Source organism: Oncorhynchus mykiss, chromosome 12, assembly GCF_013265735.2.
Source record: "Oncorhynchus mykiss isolate Arlee chromosome 12, USDA_OmykA_1.1, whole genome shotgun sequence".
Taxonomy (NCBI): Eukaryota; Metazoa; Chordata; class Actinopteri; order Salmoniformes; family Salmonidae; genus Oncorhynchus; species Oncorhynchus mykiss.
In genome coordinates, this window is record NC_048576.1 from 49,937,494 (window position 1) to 49,951,970 (window position 14,477).

Sequence of the window (14,477 nt, forward strand, 5' to 3'; positions counted from 1 at the left end):
CTCTGGTCAAGTCGTCCGTTCTTTTATTAGTGGACTGCATCCGTATTTGGACAACACTTGAAGCTATTTTCTTGTTGTTAACAACTGCTTGTAGAACTATCTTTGTTAGTTTAAAAGATCCCTCACCTGTGAAAGAGACACCATTGTCGCCAACGTTATTCCCGTCGGCTTTGAGCTTTGTCATGGTAGCAACATAGGTTACGCTGTTACACCTCATAGTTCCAGACAGGGCACGTCGCAGGGTAGACTGGAAACAACAGAAGACATCTAGAGAGCCACAAGCCCAGGGCAATCTGCGGTCCCAGCCAGGCGTCGTGGGCTGTGTTTAAGCCCTAAAAAAAAAACCTGCTAGCTTGATAGGCAGCTAGCTAGCAGCTAGGCTAGCTGCTACGCCAAGCAGCTCCTCAGATCGGCAGGATCACTGGACAGATGGTGGCGGTCCCAGCAACTGATGCCAACCGCTTTGCGGTTGTTAGCTAGCAAGTAACCAAACTAGGTAGCTAGCAAGTAACCAAACTTTTTCAATAGACTTTCAAAACAACAAACTCTCCCTTGTTCCGCATTCAACAGCGAGTGACGCAAGGTGAAGGGAGACCAGGAAGAGGAATTGATGCCACTTTCAGACCATAGAGCTGCAACAACTCAAGGAAAGCTGCTGTGTGGCACGCGTTTAGTCTGTCTGGGCTGTGGTTCAGTCCTTCAGTCCTGTCATTTTAACCACTACCGTCATTGCCTTTCCTCTGTCATCCCTCGCCCTCTAATCTTTCTCCCTCTATCCAAAGACACAGGGAGGGGCGGGTCGGTCGCTTAGAACAAGGTCATCCAAAACAAAGTAGTGGACAACGGTAGCAAAACGAAGAAACACGACTACTAAAAAGAGAAAAAAACAACACCAAACCTTGAGTGAAGGAGGAGAGGAGAATGGGAGGATGGAGGAGGAGAAAATAAAGAGAAGAGAAGGCGAGGCTAAACGAAACACTGCAAAGCAGTGCATGGTAGTGTTGGGTGGCTGGTTCTTTAAAAGAGAGAGCTGAGACGTTGGGGTCTGCTGGGTAACACAGCCCTCGTAAACAGCATTTACTCTCCTTAAAGCGGGGAGGCAAGAGTGACTGGCCAGGGTGCTTTGGCATCCCTGATGAGGTCATTAAAGAGAATGGCTTCCCGTTGCCAGCTATGTTTTGCTGGATGAGGAAGTGTAGGGAGTGAGTGAGATTTTTTCAGTATAGAAAAAGTATGTGAACCCTTTGGAATTACCTGGATGTCTGCATAAATTTGACATCAAATTTGTATCTGATCTTCATCTAAGTCACAACAATAGACAAACTTAGTGTTCCTTAAACTAATAACACAAATTATTGTATTTTTCTTGTCTATTGAATACATTATTTAAACATTCACAGTGTAGGTTGGAAAAAGTACGTGAACCCCTAGGCGACTGACTTCTCCATTGAAGTCAGGAGTCAGCTAACCTGGAGTCCAATCAATGAGATGAGATTGGAGATGTTGGTTAGAGCTGCCTTGCCCTATAAAAGATCCCTCACAAAATGTGAGTTTGCTATTCACAAGAAGCATTGTCTGATGTGAACCATGCCTCAAACAAAAGTTGTCTCAGAAGACCTAAGATTAAGAATTGTTGCCTTGCATAAATCTGGAAACGGTTACAAAAGTATTTCTAAAATAAAGTCCACAGTAAGACAAATTGTCTATAAATGGAGAAATTAAATGCTCAATGATGTTAAGAAGAATCCTATAGTGCCAGCAAAAGACTTACAGAAATCTCTGGAACATGCTAACATCTCTGTTCACGAGTCTACAATACATAAAACACTAAACAAGAAGAATGGTGTTCATGGGAGGACACCAAGGAAGAAGCCACTGCTGTCCAAAAAAAACATTGCTGCACGTCTGAAGTTTGCAAAAGTGCACCTGGATGTTCCACGCTGCTACTGTGAAAATATTCTGTGGATAGATGAAACTAAAGTCGAGTTGTTTGGAAGGAACACACAACACTATGTGTGGAGAAAAAAAAGGCACAGCACACCAAGATCAAAACCTCATCCCAACTGTAAAGTATGGTGGAGGGAGCATCATGGTGTGGGGCTGCTTTGCTGCCTCAGGTCCTAGACAGCTTGCTCTCAGACAGAAAAATGAATTCCCAAGTTTATCAAGACATTTTGCAGGAGAATGTAAGCCTATCGGTCTGTCAATTGAAGCTCACCAGAAGCCAGGTGATGCAACAGGACAACAACCCAAAAGACAGAAGTAAATCAACAACAGAATGGCTTCAATAGAAGAAAATATGCCTTTGGAGTGGCCCAGTCAGTCCTGACCTCAACCGGATTGAGGTCATGCCACAGCATCTCAAGAGAGCGGTTCACACCAGACATCCCAAGAATATTGTGGAAACGAAACAGTTTTGTTAAGAGGAATGGTCCAAAATTCCTCCTGACCGTTAAGCAGGTCTGATCCACAACTACAGAAAACATTTGGTTGAGGTTTCTGCTACCAAAGGAGGGTCAACCTGTTATTAAATCCAAAGGTTCACATTTTTTCCAACCTGCACTGTGAATACAGTTCAATAAAGACATAAAGTTATTAGTTTAGATGAAGTGTTTGTCTATTGTTGTGACTTAATGTCTTCAAATTTTATGACTCATTTATGTAGAAATACAGGTAATTCCAAAGGGTTCACATACTTTTTCTTCCCAATGTAAGTGTTTTATTTCCAGTCTGCCTAAATCTAAACCAGGCGAGAAGGACTGCCCCCTCTCATTGAAGCCAATCAGTTCAAGGCCGACCGCGGTACTGCAGGCACTGTAGGATCCCCCATTATAGTGAAAAGGAAAATAGCAATCTTCGTGTAAATAAAACTTTTTTTAAGACAATCATTGCTTCTATTACACCAGATTAATGTCCTTGAACCGATTATTTTTTTTTAAATCGCACACCGAACAAGTTTAGTTGATGAGACTACACAACAAAGGAGCTGTGACCCACTGTGTAAAATTCAATATTCACTCAGAATTTGAGCAAACTTTTTGATTGTTTCTCATATGCACGATATGTGCATGTGCACCACCCCCCACACTTCCTTGTAAATTTTCTACGCCGCCACTAGAAGTAAACAAGCCAAGCTAAAGATAGATAGCTAGCTTGCCCAACTAGACTAAAACTGTGGGGAGAAATACTCTGATGGAGCTTTCTGAAAAGGAGATGGAGAGACGACACTGCCACATAGTAATGACCAGCTTAGAGATTTAATTAAAACAGGACTAAATTGGAGCATTTTCGAGCCTTCGTGCGAGAGGAAGATGGATTGGTGGTCTCGCCAACGGGCTCTGGGGAAAAGTCTAATTTACCAGCTAGCTAGTACTAGTCTTCAAAAAGCTCGGAAAACAACCTCAAATTCTGACAGTCGTCTTCCGGCTAAAGACTTTAGTGGACAGATGACAAAACCCGCAAAGCAACAGCCCTGACAAGCGCACTATACGTGAGGGTGCATGCGACCACGTCTTCAGAAGTCCGGAGAGCTGGTTGGGGAAGCCTGGGAGAGATGTGTTGGCCTCAATCCTATACAACTCCAAAATCGTCAGAGTCGTTGTGGATGAAGTTCATATGACCTACATATGGTATGCACAATGACCTAGAACTGTACATCAAAGGTATAGAACAGCACTGCGATGGATACATGTAATGTCGGAATGGAAAGTATAGTGATGACGTACTATTGAATGATTGAAAGTTTTGTATTTCTACAAACATAATAACCCTTTGCCTTGATGACAGCTTTGCACACTCTTGGCATTCTCTCAACCAGCTTCACCTGGAATTGTTTTCCAACAGTCTAGAAGGAGTTCCCACAAAGAATGCCAAGAGTGTGCAAAGCTGTCATCAAGGCAAAGGGTGGATACTTTGAATAATCTCAAATATATTTTGATTTGTTTAATACTTTTTTGGTTACTACATGATTCCGTGTGTTATTTCATAGTTTTGATGTCTTCACTATTATTCTACAATGTAGAAAATAGTTAAAAATAAAGAAAAACCCTGGAATGAGTAGGTGTGTCCAAACTTGACTGGTACTGTATATCTCTTTGTTATGTGTGGGAATACTTTGGAACAGATTTACAACATTTTAAATCACTTGGCGCCGGCAACCACGAAAACAGGGCGAATAGGGGGTTCAAATAAAAAAATGAATCGCTTTTTCAGATGTTGCCCTACTGGAGTTACACAGTATTGTTGAAACGTACATCTATGAGCTACTTACTATGGGCGTCACTGCTATTAACGCCACGACTGACATTTGGACCCGCAACGTCAGCCCGATGAGCATGCTGAGTCTGACCACACAGTGGGTGGATGAGGATTTCGTACTGAGGAAAGCCGTATTGCATATTCCAGAATGTGCTGGTTCTCATACCAATGCTGCCATTTCAAAAGGCTTTTGAGAACATTTTGAAACTTGAACACACTTCTTGTGCCATTTGAACAACAGACTGGAGAAATGAACTCATCAACTGTGTCTGCAGCAGATGTGATATCCTCCGTCGTGGAATTGAAACGCCTGCTCAACAAAACTGCCGACAGACCGCGAGGTTAAAACTTACAAAAGTACTTGAGGCTGTGAACAAGTGAGCCGGTGGCATTCTCTCTGAGCCTCTTTACGGTGTCGCCACCAGGCTCGATGCTAGGTACAAGGACCGCTACTTCAATGCAGACACGAAACAGGGTTAACATGAAATGTTACATACACAGCTGGACAAGATGGAAACGGACACAGCAACAGTGCACACCGAGGAAGAAAGGCCACGGACAGACAGAGCTGAAACTTTACTGCTTGACATGCGTGATGAAATCCTGGTTGAGAATGAAACGACTGAACAAATGAACAACAAAACAGCACAGCAAGTAGGTGAAAGATAGGTTTAGATTATGTTTTACTGGTAATGGGGACACACGTAAATGGAGAAAAAAAAAAAAAACGTTTTGGGGGTCTTTGTGTGGTATTTGTGTGTACGTGTGTGTGTGTGTGTGTGTGTGTGTGTGTGTGTGTGTGTGTGACCTTTATTTAACTAGGCAAGTCAGTTAAGAACAAATTCTTTATTACAATGACGGCCTACCCCGACCAAACTCTGACAACGCTAGGCTAATTGTGCGCCGCAATATGGGACTCCCAATCATGAACGGATGTGATACAGCCTGGATTCGAACCAGGGACTGTAGTGACGCCTCTTGCACTGAGATGCAGTGCCTTAGTCCGCTGCGTCCACGTGTGACTATTTAACTGTACTAGAATGCTTAAAAAGCCTAAAAAAATGTAAACATCATTTTTTGGGGGGCTAGGAAAATATTGGATATCGATATCGGCGCATCCCTAGGTGAGACAGTTGTATAGGCTTTGTCCGTTTTGCTAACACCCGCTGTGGATTGATTGGCTTGCTAGCTAGCATGTGTGTAGTGTGTACTTTAGAGCATGTGTCTCCTAGTCTCCTTCTCCCTACCAGAGATGTTCAAAAAAAGGAAAAGGCTGCTGAACCAACAGTCTCCTGGTCCCTGATGAGCAGGAAATAGCGTCATTTGTGAGGAGTGGGAAGTGAGTGAGGATGAGTCACCCAGGCAAAACAGAGCAGAGGTTGTGTCCCAAAGAGTACCCTATTCCCTTTATAGGGCCGATAGGGGTCTGGTCAAAAGCAGTGCACTATATAGGGAATAGGTTGATATTTGGGACACAAGCTCTGAAGGTCCTGCTGCCACCTGCACAGCCCGCAGTGGCCACAGCTATTGGCATGAGGGGCCCCTCACCAAACCACAAAGAAAAACACCACAGAGACATGCACCACAGGGCAGCAGCGGAACTGATAACAACGGAGCTGCCTGTTGTTTCATGTGGGATGATCAACAACTAGAGCTTTCCCCCTAAAGCGGTCTGTATGTCTGAGGTGGCAGGGTCCACAACACGTGATACATACATGTAGACAGACGCACAATGAGCTCACATAGAAACACACATGCAGGCACAGGAGAGAGGGCAGGCAGATGGGAGTTCGTAGGGAATCCTTTAATGCCCCAGATGTTGCTCAGCCCACGATGCATAGCACACAGCTTTAATCCGTCACACGGGTCCAACCACAAGTACTGGTGTGGAGGGTGAGTGTGTACGTCTGTAGGGTGGATTCATAGCTGTGGCATGCACACTGCTTTTGGTGGGAAGACTGCGTTTCTTTGCAAAGAGATCCAGCTGCACCACCCAAGGGAGAAATAACACACACACCCGCATGCACAACTAAACGCACAAACTAATACAACCCAAGGGATCACTACTGTAAAACACACACACAAGCACCCCCCCACACACACAAACTGGGGACAGTTTATACACACACATACATCCTTTGGAGAATGTTGTGCTTTAGGATGTAATACAAATGACTTAATAGCCTTCTTTCAGTGATCTATGTGCTTACGATTCCAAGCCCAGCTCGCATGGATTTCATCTTCCGTTTTACTAAACCAGTCTTCCGACTCAATCGGTGGTGTACCACTACAGCGAGGTCTACCAATCCACTGATGGGTTACTGGCGCAGAGAAAAAGGGACCAGAGAATCCAAACATGAGCATATTTACCTTCGTATTGCTTAAAATTATCCCTTATTTTCAGTGCATAGGGGGTAGGGGCAAGGGGTGGATGTGGGATTGAGCCAGAGTTCACCAAGCCATAGATAAGACAATGAAAGGAGAGGGCATCCCTGTGACATTGTTAACAGGAGAGTATAGGTCTAGAAGTGATGGCGCCACTCCATCCAGCCACCCTGGTGAGTGAGCTTCCAACAGCATGACTGGACTCTAATAAAGCCTGGTCTGCACAGCAGCTCTGGAGAACAGGGTAAATACTATTCAAAACCACTTCTAGTACTTTAGCGGGGCTTGATTGAACTTCCTGACGCATATGGACCCCACCCCCGGCACTCCAGGCTGACTAAAGCAAACAAACTATTTTGAAAGTTTTCAAATAGTATTGAACCCAGGTTTGCTCTGGAAACTGCAGGCCTGCCGGCCCAGGCACTGGGATTAGACAGACAGCAGGCAGGCTGCGGTCAGAGTTACCATTACCAAGCCAAGCAGAGCCAGGCCAGAGAGCAGCAAGCCAAGCTCAGTCAATCCTGAACCCAGTGACCCAGGCCAGGCAGAACCAGTCAGTTTGGTAATGATGTGGTACAGAACAGTGGGTTCTTAAAACCTCCTTGACCCATGCTCATCCTTGGCCGAAAGCCTGTCTCTTTATAATGTCAATCATCATCATTGAAGGAGTCTTGCATGGAAGGAGTTTGGGGAGTTTCCAGTTGTTGAAGTGGACATAAAATAGCATACTGTGACTTCAAGCCTGGTCTGCTGGGAAAGGATGCTGCCTTGAGCTGATCAAAGGCTCTGGCCACAGTTAGTGCACTATAACGAATAGGGTGCCATTTGGGATGTAGCCTAGGACTGAGAGGAGGTTGTTCCCTGGGGAAGCAATGCTCGTTTCCTAGGCCAAGGCCCTGCTCCTCGGCTCTCTTGACCTCTGAACCCCAAACTTATTTTATCTCCCCACTGAGCCACCAAGTCATGCACTCGCTCGCCCTTTTTCTCAGCTACTGTTTGGTTTTCCTCTCCTCTTCCCCTCAGGCCAAACCAAAAGACCAAAAGTCTTTCGAAGTATGACGGTTTCCAGTTCGCCGCCACCACAGTCAACAGAATAAAACCATTTTTGCCTTTGCTGCTGCTGCGTCAAGCCTTTTCTTATTAGGAGAAAAGAAGGTTCTCGTACATGTAATGATTTCTTTCCCTGCGTTTCAATGGGGACTGAGGCTAAAGATACCGTGCCAATTCGTCATTCTCTGTCTGCCGAATGAGACTGTTATGCAACGGCTAATTACTTCCACTTGGCCAAGGGAGTGGGGGGGGGGGGGGGGGGGGGGGGGGGGTCTCTCTCGCTCTTTGAAAAGGAGCACAAACACAGGGACCGAGCTATCTCGGTCTTTCTCTTCGACCATTAAGTGTTTATCGGAAACCACGACGGCACAGTGAGCTCGTACAGACCGAGCGAGGGCCGCACAGTGGACGAGAAGGAGGAGGACTGCGAGCCCGAGAGAGGCTAGCTGAGACCGACAGGCCCTGCAGCTTTTCCTTTCCACAATGTTTGGAAGATGTCATTATTTTTAAGTGCAGTCAACTCACTTATTATCTACCTTCAACCCTCTATCCCTCCATCTCCCCACATTCTACACAATCAATCAAGGCAAGCGCATGCTAATTTGTGAATCTATCCATCCATCTAGTTAGCCTTATCTGTTTCTCTCCTAATTTGTACCTTTTTTTTATTCATTTTTATTTAACTAAGTAAGTCCGTTTAGAACAAATTCTTATTTACAATGATGGGAACAGTGGGTTAACTGCCTTGTTCAGGGGCAGAAAGACCGTTTTTTACCTTGTCAGCTCGGGGATTCGATCCTTTCGGTTACTGGCCCAACGCTCTAACCACTAGGCTATCTATCCAGCTCTACACACAGCTTATCTATCCAATCCATCTTTGCACATTGTGTTTCCTGCATGAGCAGACGGAGAGTAAAGCACTTTGTTGATGTTTCCCTGTGACCCAGTCCCTTTGGTGTGACTTCTCTACCCCCCACTTTACCTCTGCCTCACTCCGTGAGTCTCTGTGTAGGTGTGTGTCTCCGCATGAGTGTGTGTGTGCGCCCCAGTCTCCCATCCTCCCTCTGGGAGATGAATAAGCCTACAACCCAGTCCCCCCCATCTGACGAACTCCGACCAACATCTCCGTGTTCCCAGATCCTATGAACCCTGGTTGGTGTGTGATCCTATGAACCCTGGTTGGTGTGTGATCCTATGAACCCTGGTTGGTGTGTGATCCTATGAACCCTGGTTGGTGTGTGATCCTATGAACCCTGGTTGGTGTGTGATCCTATGAACCCTGGTTGGTGTGTGATCCTATGAACCCTGGACGGTGTGTGATCCTATGAACCCTGGACGGTGTGTGATCCTATGAACCCTGGACGGTGTGTGATCCTATGAACCCTGGACGGTGTGTGATCCTATGAACCCTGGACGGTGTGTGATCCTATGAACCCTGGACGGTGTGTGATCCTATGAACCCTGGACGGTGTGTGATCCTATGAACCCTGGACGGTGTGTGATCCTATGAACCCTGGACGGTGTGTGATCCTATGAACCCTGGACGGTGTGTGATCCTATGAACCCTGAACGGTGTGTGATCCTATGAACCATGAACGGTGTGTGATCCTATGAACCCTGGTTGGTGTGTGATCCTATGAACCCTGAACGGTGTGTGATCCTATGAACCCTGAACGGTGTGTGATCCTATGAACCCTGGACGGTGTGTGATCCTATGAACCCTGGACGGTGTGTGATCCTATGAACCCTGGACGGTGTGTGAGCCTATGAACCATGGACGGTGTGTGAGCCTATGAACCCTGGACACTGAGCAGCACTTAAGGGCCCCACTACAAACCCTTTCTCACAATGCAGCTGACCTGACCCCTAGAACACATGGTGCTGCTGTGATCACTTCCAGTAAAACCTGTCAAATGTGTGAGGTGGGGAATGGGGCATGTGTGTGTGTGTGTGTGTGTGTGTATGTATGTGTGTGTGTGTGTGTGTGTGTGTGGTCTGTCTGTGGGAGATGATGATAGCCAAGAGCCGGGCAACGCAACGTGCTGCAACGTTACACTGAAGCTAAGCACACAGGTCTGTGTGTGTGTGTGTGTGTGTCCTCTCAGAGCAGTGAAAGCATTCAAAAAGTAGGGCCCTAAAAACGTGGACGGAATCACAAAAATGGAATTCAACAATATTCAAAACATGTATTGAACTTAGTGGGGAATAAACTAAATGAAGTGAATATTTCTTTAAAATTTGCCCAAGTCTATCATAAGACACGAACAGAATGTGATTCGTGATTCCTGCAACTTTCTGAATAGGCAAACAGATTTTCCCCGGGCAGCTGGCACTTTGTGTCGTCATCAGCAATGAGGTTCATGAAAAATATTCTGGTAGATGGAAAGGCGTTCCCAAAAACCTTCTCAATTAAATGTGACATACAAAGTATCCTCAGCTTACCTGGCAGAATTATATGATTATTTGCATCCAGTGGCTAGTTTTGTTTTGCAAACTCTACCATCACATGTGCGTTACAAAAACAATCACTAAAACAACAGCCTCTTGCTAGGTGTGCAATGGAATTCGTCTCACATTTTCCCTAAAGCTCAAAAGTAGTCTCCTGATGTGTTTAAAGCATTGTTAATCTATTGAAATTTTTTTTGGGGGGGGGGATTTTGAAAGCGAAAACCTAACAAAACAGAACCCTGGAAAAACAGAATGGAATCAAGTGGATTTTAATAGAGCCCTCAAACAGTAAGCATCCTCCCTACCTGACGACAGGTTCTGGGATGGCGTCTACGCTGGCGGGGACCTGGACCCCCTTCTCCCACTCCTGTCTCCAGGGGTCAGACAGCACGTAGAAGTCATCAGGGCCCAACTGGGCCGAGTCTGGCAGCTTCATGGCCGTGATGAAGTCCGTCCGGAACACCTGACCAGAAACACACACAGACAGAGGAGAGTTTCAGTCATACGGACACCATTCACAACGCAAAGCGAGAGCGTTTGAGTCAAATGATTATGATAACAATCATTTGCATCTGTATAGCAGTTTGAATTTGAGAAAACATGACGACAGGTTTCAGGCTAAAAACATTGCAACCTAAACATTACCATCACTCAGGCTGGGTGGGTGGTGGTGGGGGGGGGGGGGGGGGGGGGGGGGGCAGTCCATTTAGGGTGATATTGTGAGCACAAAAAAAATACGCAATGACATCACTTGGCGAACTAAGTATTGTCGAAGGGGATGTAAAGTAGCACAGGTGAAAGAGCCTTTAAAAGTGCTGAGTGATTAGTGTTTGAGATTGGTTCCGTTTCTGTTTGTTTAAAAAAAATTTTTAAAGGAAATTACAGAAAATATTTTACAGCTTTTTAAATGGAAATTTCAATGCCAAAAATAGTTTACAGTCAATTGCCAAAACATTGAAAATATGCCATGGTCTCTGTCAGGTTCACATTGGGTAGACATCAATAGAAAAATAGGAAATGACTATGAAATTAAATATTAGTGAATATCACTTACTTTTTATTTGATTACTGTATTATTTTTCATCATCGCATCTCTGCTCAGTCAGTAGCAGTCTGTCAGCCAGACCATCTAACGTCATCTCTGTGCTCCCCATACTGTACTGTCTTTAGTCATCCTATTTAGCTAGTCTGCCTAAATAGCCTACGCTGCAGATCTGTCTGAATCATTTTACTAGTTCTTCAAAGTAGATAAGGCATACTTTCACAAACCTTCTCTAGCCCTCTCCTCATTGTGTTGTGTACATTCCTCTTTCATGCGGTCTGTATGGAACCTAACGTAGCAGGTGTAAGTGTGTCCATCTCTGTCCGAGCCGGAAAGAGAAGGCGCAATGGATTGTCATTGTAGTTAATTATCACGTTTCTGCGCTGAACTAGGTTGATTAGTTGCTTAATGAAAATTACGTCTCCCTTCAAACCAGTATCCCACATAGTTCTAGACTTAATTTCTCTCATGAATGATTCGATTTCGCTCTAGAGAGAAACGGTTTAAGTAACTGAATCGACATCAGTCAATTAGTTGTTTAATAACCAAAAAACTATTATTTCAGTTAATCGCTCAGCACTACTTTACAACGAACGCTATAAAGAACACCTGAAAGAAGACGGCGAGAGAAACAGGGTTTCACTCAAATTGACACATGGAAAAACACAACAGAAAGAGTTTGTCACTGTCAAATTATCAGTGCCTCAGAGCCCGGCATGAGGCGAGGGGTTTTGTCCCAAATGGCACCCTATTCCCTTTACAGTGCACTACCCATAGGGCCCTGGTCAAAAGTAGTGCACTAAAAAAAAGAGAATAGGGTCCCATTTGGGATGAACCCAGTGAGTCTCAAGCCTGTGCCCTGGCGGGGGCCTGCGGAGCAACACTGGTGTGATCAGTCCCATAAGAGGCACTGATCCCCAAACGTACACCAACCTTCCTCAAGGACATCAGGCACGGGCCCACCATGCCACGCAGAGCAGGCTGGCAGATGAGCTTTGACACCCACTTCATTATACACGTTATCATTCCTTAAGAAGCCCCTGCTTATCCCCTGCTTTACTAGTTAGCTGCCTGTACCCATCCCTTCCTACATCCTTACTTCCCTCCCTCTCTCCGTTATCCTCCATTCCTCTGCTGATGCTCTCACTAGCACATAGATATAACACGCATAGGTATTTTCTTCTTACTTCAGAAACAGGGGGAGGGATACTGGGAGTTGATAAACAGAGGGAGGGAGGATAAGTGTCTCAGAGCGGGAGCGAGCGAGCTGAAAGACAGCTGAAAGAGAGACTGGAGAAAGCTAAATGAAGAGGAAGGGAGTAGATAGAGAGGGAGTAATGGTTAGGTCACAGGGGAGTTGACCTTTATGACCGGAGGGCAGGAAGGATAGATTTCTCTGGTTGAGACCCAAATGGCCCCCTATTCCCTTTTTAGTGCACAGCTTTTGATCGGGGCCCATAGGGCTCTAGTCAAAAGGTAGTGCACTATATGGGAAAAAGGTGCCATTTGGGACACAAGCCTTTATCTAGAAGAGCGCTCTCTCTTCCTGAGATTAATGTGGAGAAGCTGAGAAAGCGAACGCAGCAGCCCCAGTAAGTGCTAGGCTGTATATGAAAAGGCCATATGTAAAAACCCAGGCAGACAGCCGGGTGAAAGTCGCCTTGGTCGACCAGGGTGTCTGCCAGCGCAAATAAATAATGCAATGTAGCGAGTGTGTGTGAGACAGTGTGTGGGGGACGGAAAGTGTGTGTGTGGGACAGAGAGAGCAAAGAGAAAGTGTGTGTGTGTGTGTGTGTGTGAGATGTGTGCGTCTCAGACAGTGAGCCGAGGCCAAGATGAACCCTCCTCCCCTTCAGCAGAGCAGAACTGGGGGAGGACAGTCGGGATGATCTCCTGTTCGCTCTCCAACACCCAGCAGGAGAGGAGAGGGTGTGTCAGTGATTCATTTTTACTGCTGTGTTTATACAACCCAACCACAGCTAATTAATGTCAGGGAAACAGAATTACAAGGTCCCTGGTTTTAATGTCCACTCCTCTCCCTCCCCCTTTACCCCATCCATCTCTCATTTCACCCCACCCCTCTCCCTCCCTCCCCCTTTACCCCACATCTCTACTTCCACCTCTGTTTCCTCTCTTTCCCCTCTCCCTTTATTCCCCTTTCTTATATCAAACAGTGTGTTGTGGAAATCAAATAAAGTGTTATTGGTCACATACACGTGATTAGCAGATGTTATTGCGGGTGTAGCGAAATGCTTGTGTTCCTAGCTCCAACAGTGCAGTAATATCTAACAAGTAATATCTAACAAAGTACACAACATATACCCAACACACACAAATCTAAGTAAGGAATGAATTAAGACTATACACATATGGAGGAGCGATGTCGGAGCGGAACGGACTAAGCTACAGCAGAATAGTATAGAATACAGTATACACATACAAGATGATGTGTGTGTTTAGTGTTGAGGATGAGCGACTCCCAGGCAGGGGCTTGTCAAGTGGCTCTGATAATGATGACAGGAGGACAGTGTCGTTCCCAGCACTCGTGCTGTACACAGCAGTAACAGTCAGGGATAGGTCACCTCAATGACCTACAGCTACTTACGTCAGCATCATCAGGTAAAAACACACACACCTCTCTGTTGCGGAGTGAGGATGTAAACCCAGGATGGATATGAGTTATGTTTTGTAGCGAGCAGGGTTCTCATTACCTCCAATCTAGTGCTTAAGTGATGACATGGGGAAGGAGGGGATGACAGACCGAGAGGGATTACAAATCACACATAGAGAGAGAGAGAGAGAGATCTGCAGAGCAGAACACTGTTCACCTCAGTAATGTAAATCTGCCTCACTGCAACAGGAATGTGTGCAGGTTTGACTGACTCACCTGGTCTCGCACACCTTTATAATCATCTACATTAAGGTAGATGTGAATTGAGAATAGTGACGGTATTGAATGGGAAAGTGGCAAAATGCACACCTGACCAAGCCGCACCAAGATGGAAGGCTGTGTCCCCAATGGCACCCTATGTAATGCACTACTTTTGTAGCCTGGTCCTATATCGGTGTGTGCTTTTGCCTACTCCATAGTCATTGTCAAGCCAAACCATTTTTTTTGCATGACAAGTCCATATGGAGTTGTCAAGAGAGCAGAAACAGACTGGAGAACACTGTCTGCAGAAACATACGCATACTTGAATGAAAAGAGACACGCAAACTGGCCTCTCTCAAAGCTGAGATCCGCGAAAGGTGACTGGCCATTCCCAGGTGCATTTTGTTATTGTTTTGAGGAAAT

At 45.5% G+C, this 14,477-nt stretch overlaps 1 protein-coding gene across 2 annotated transcripts in view; it reads right to left on the reverse strand.

The window, feature by feature from the left end:
- Window positions 1-14,477, reverse strand: part of LOC110537725 (protein Jade-1) — a 141,522-nt gene that overhangs the window by 85,387 nt on the left and 41,658 nt on the right. For both annotated transcript variants that reach the window (XM_036937731.1, XM_036937730.1), the window contains one exon: window positions 10,446-10,603. In XM_036937731.1, coding sequence (XP_036793626.1) covers window positions 10,446-10,603 — 158 coding nt within the window. The remainder of the gene's footprint in view (window positions 1-10,445; window positions 10,604-14,477) is intronic.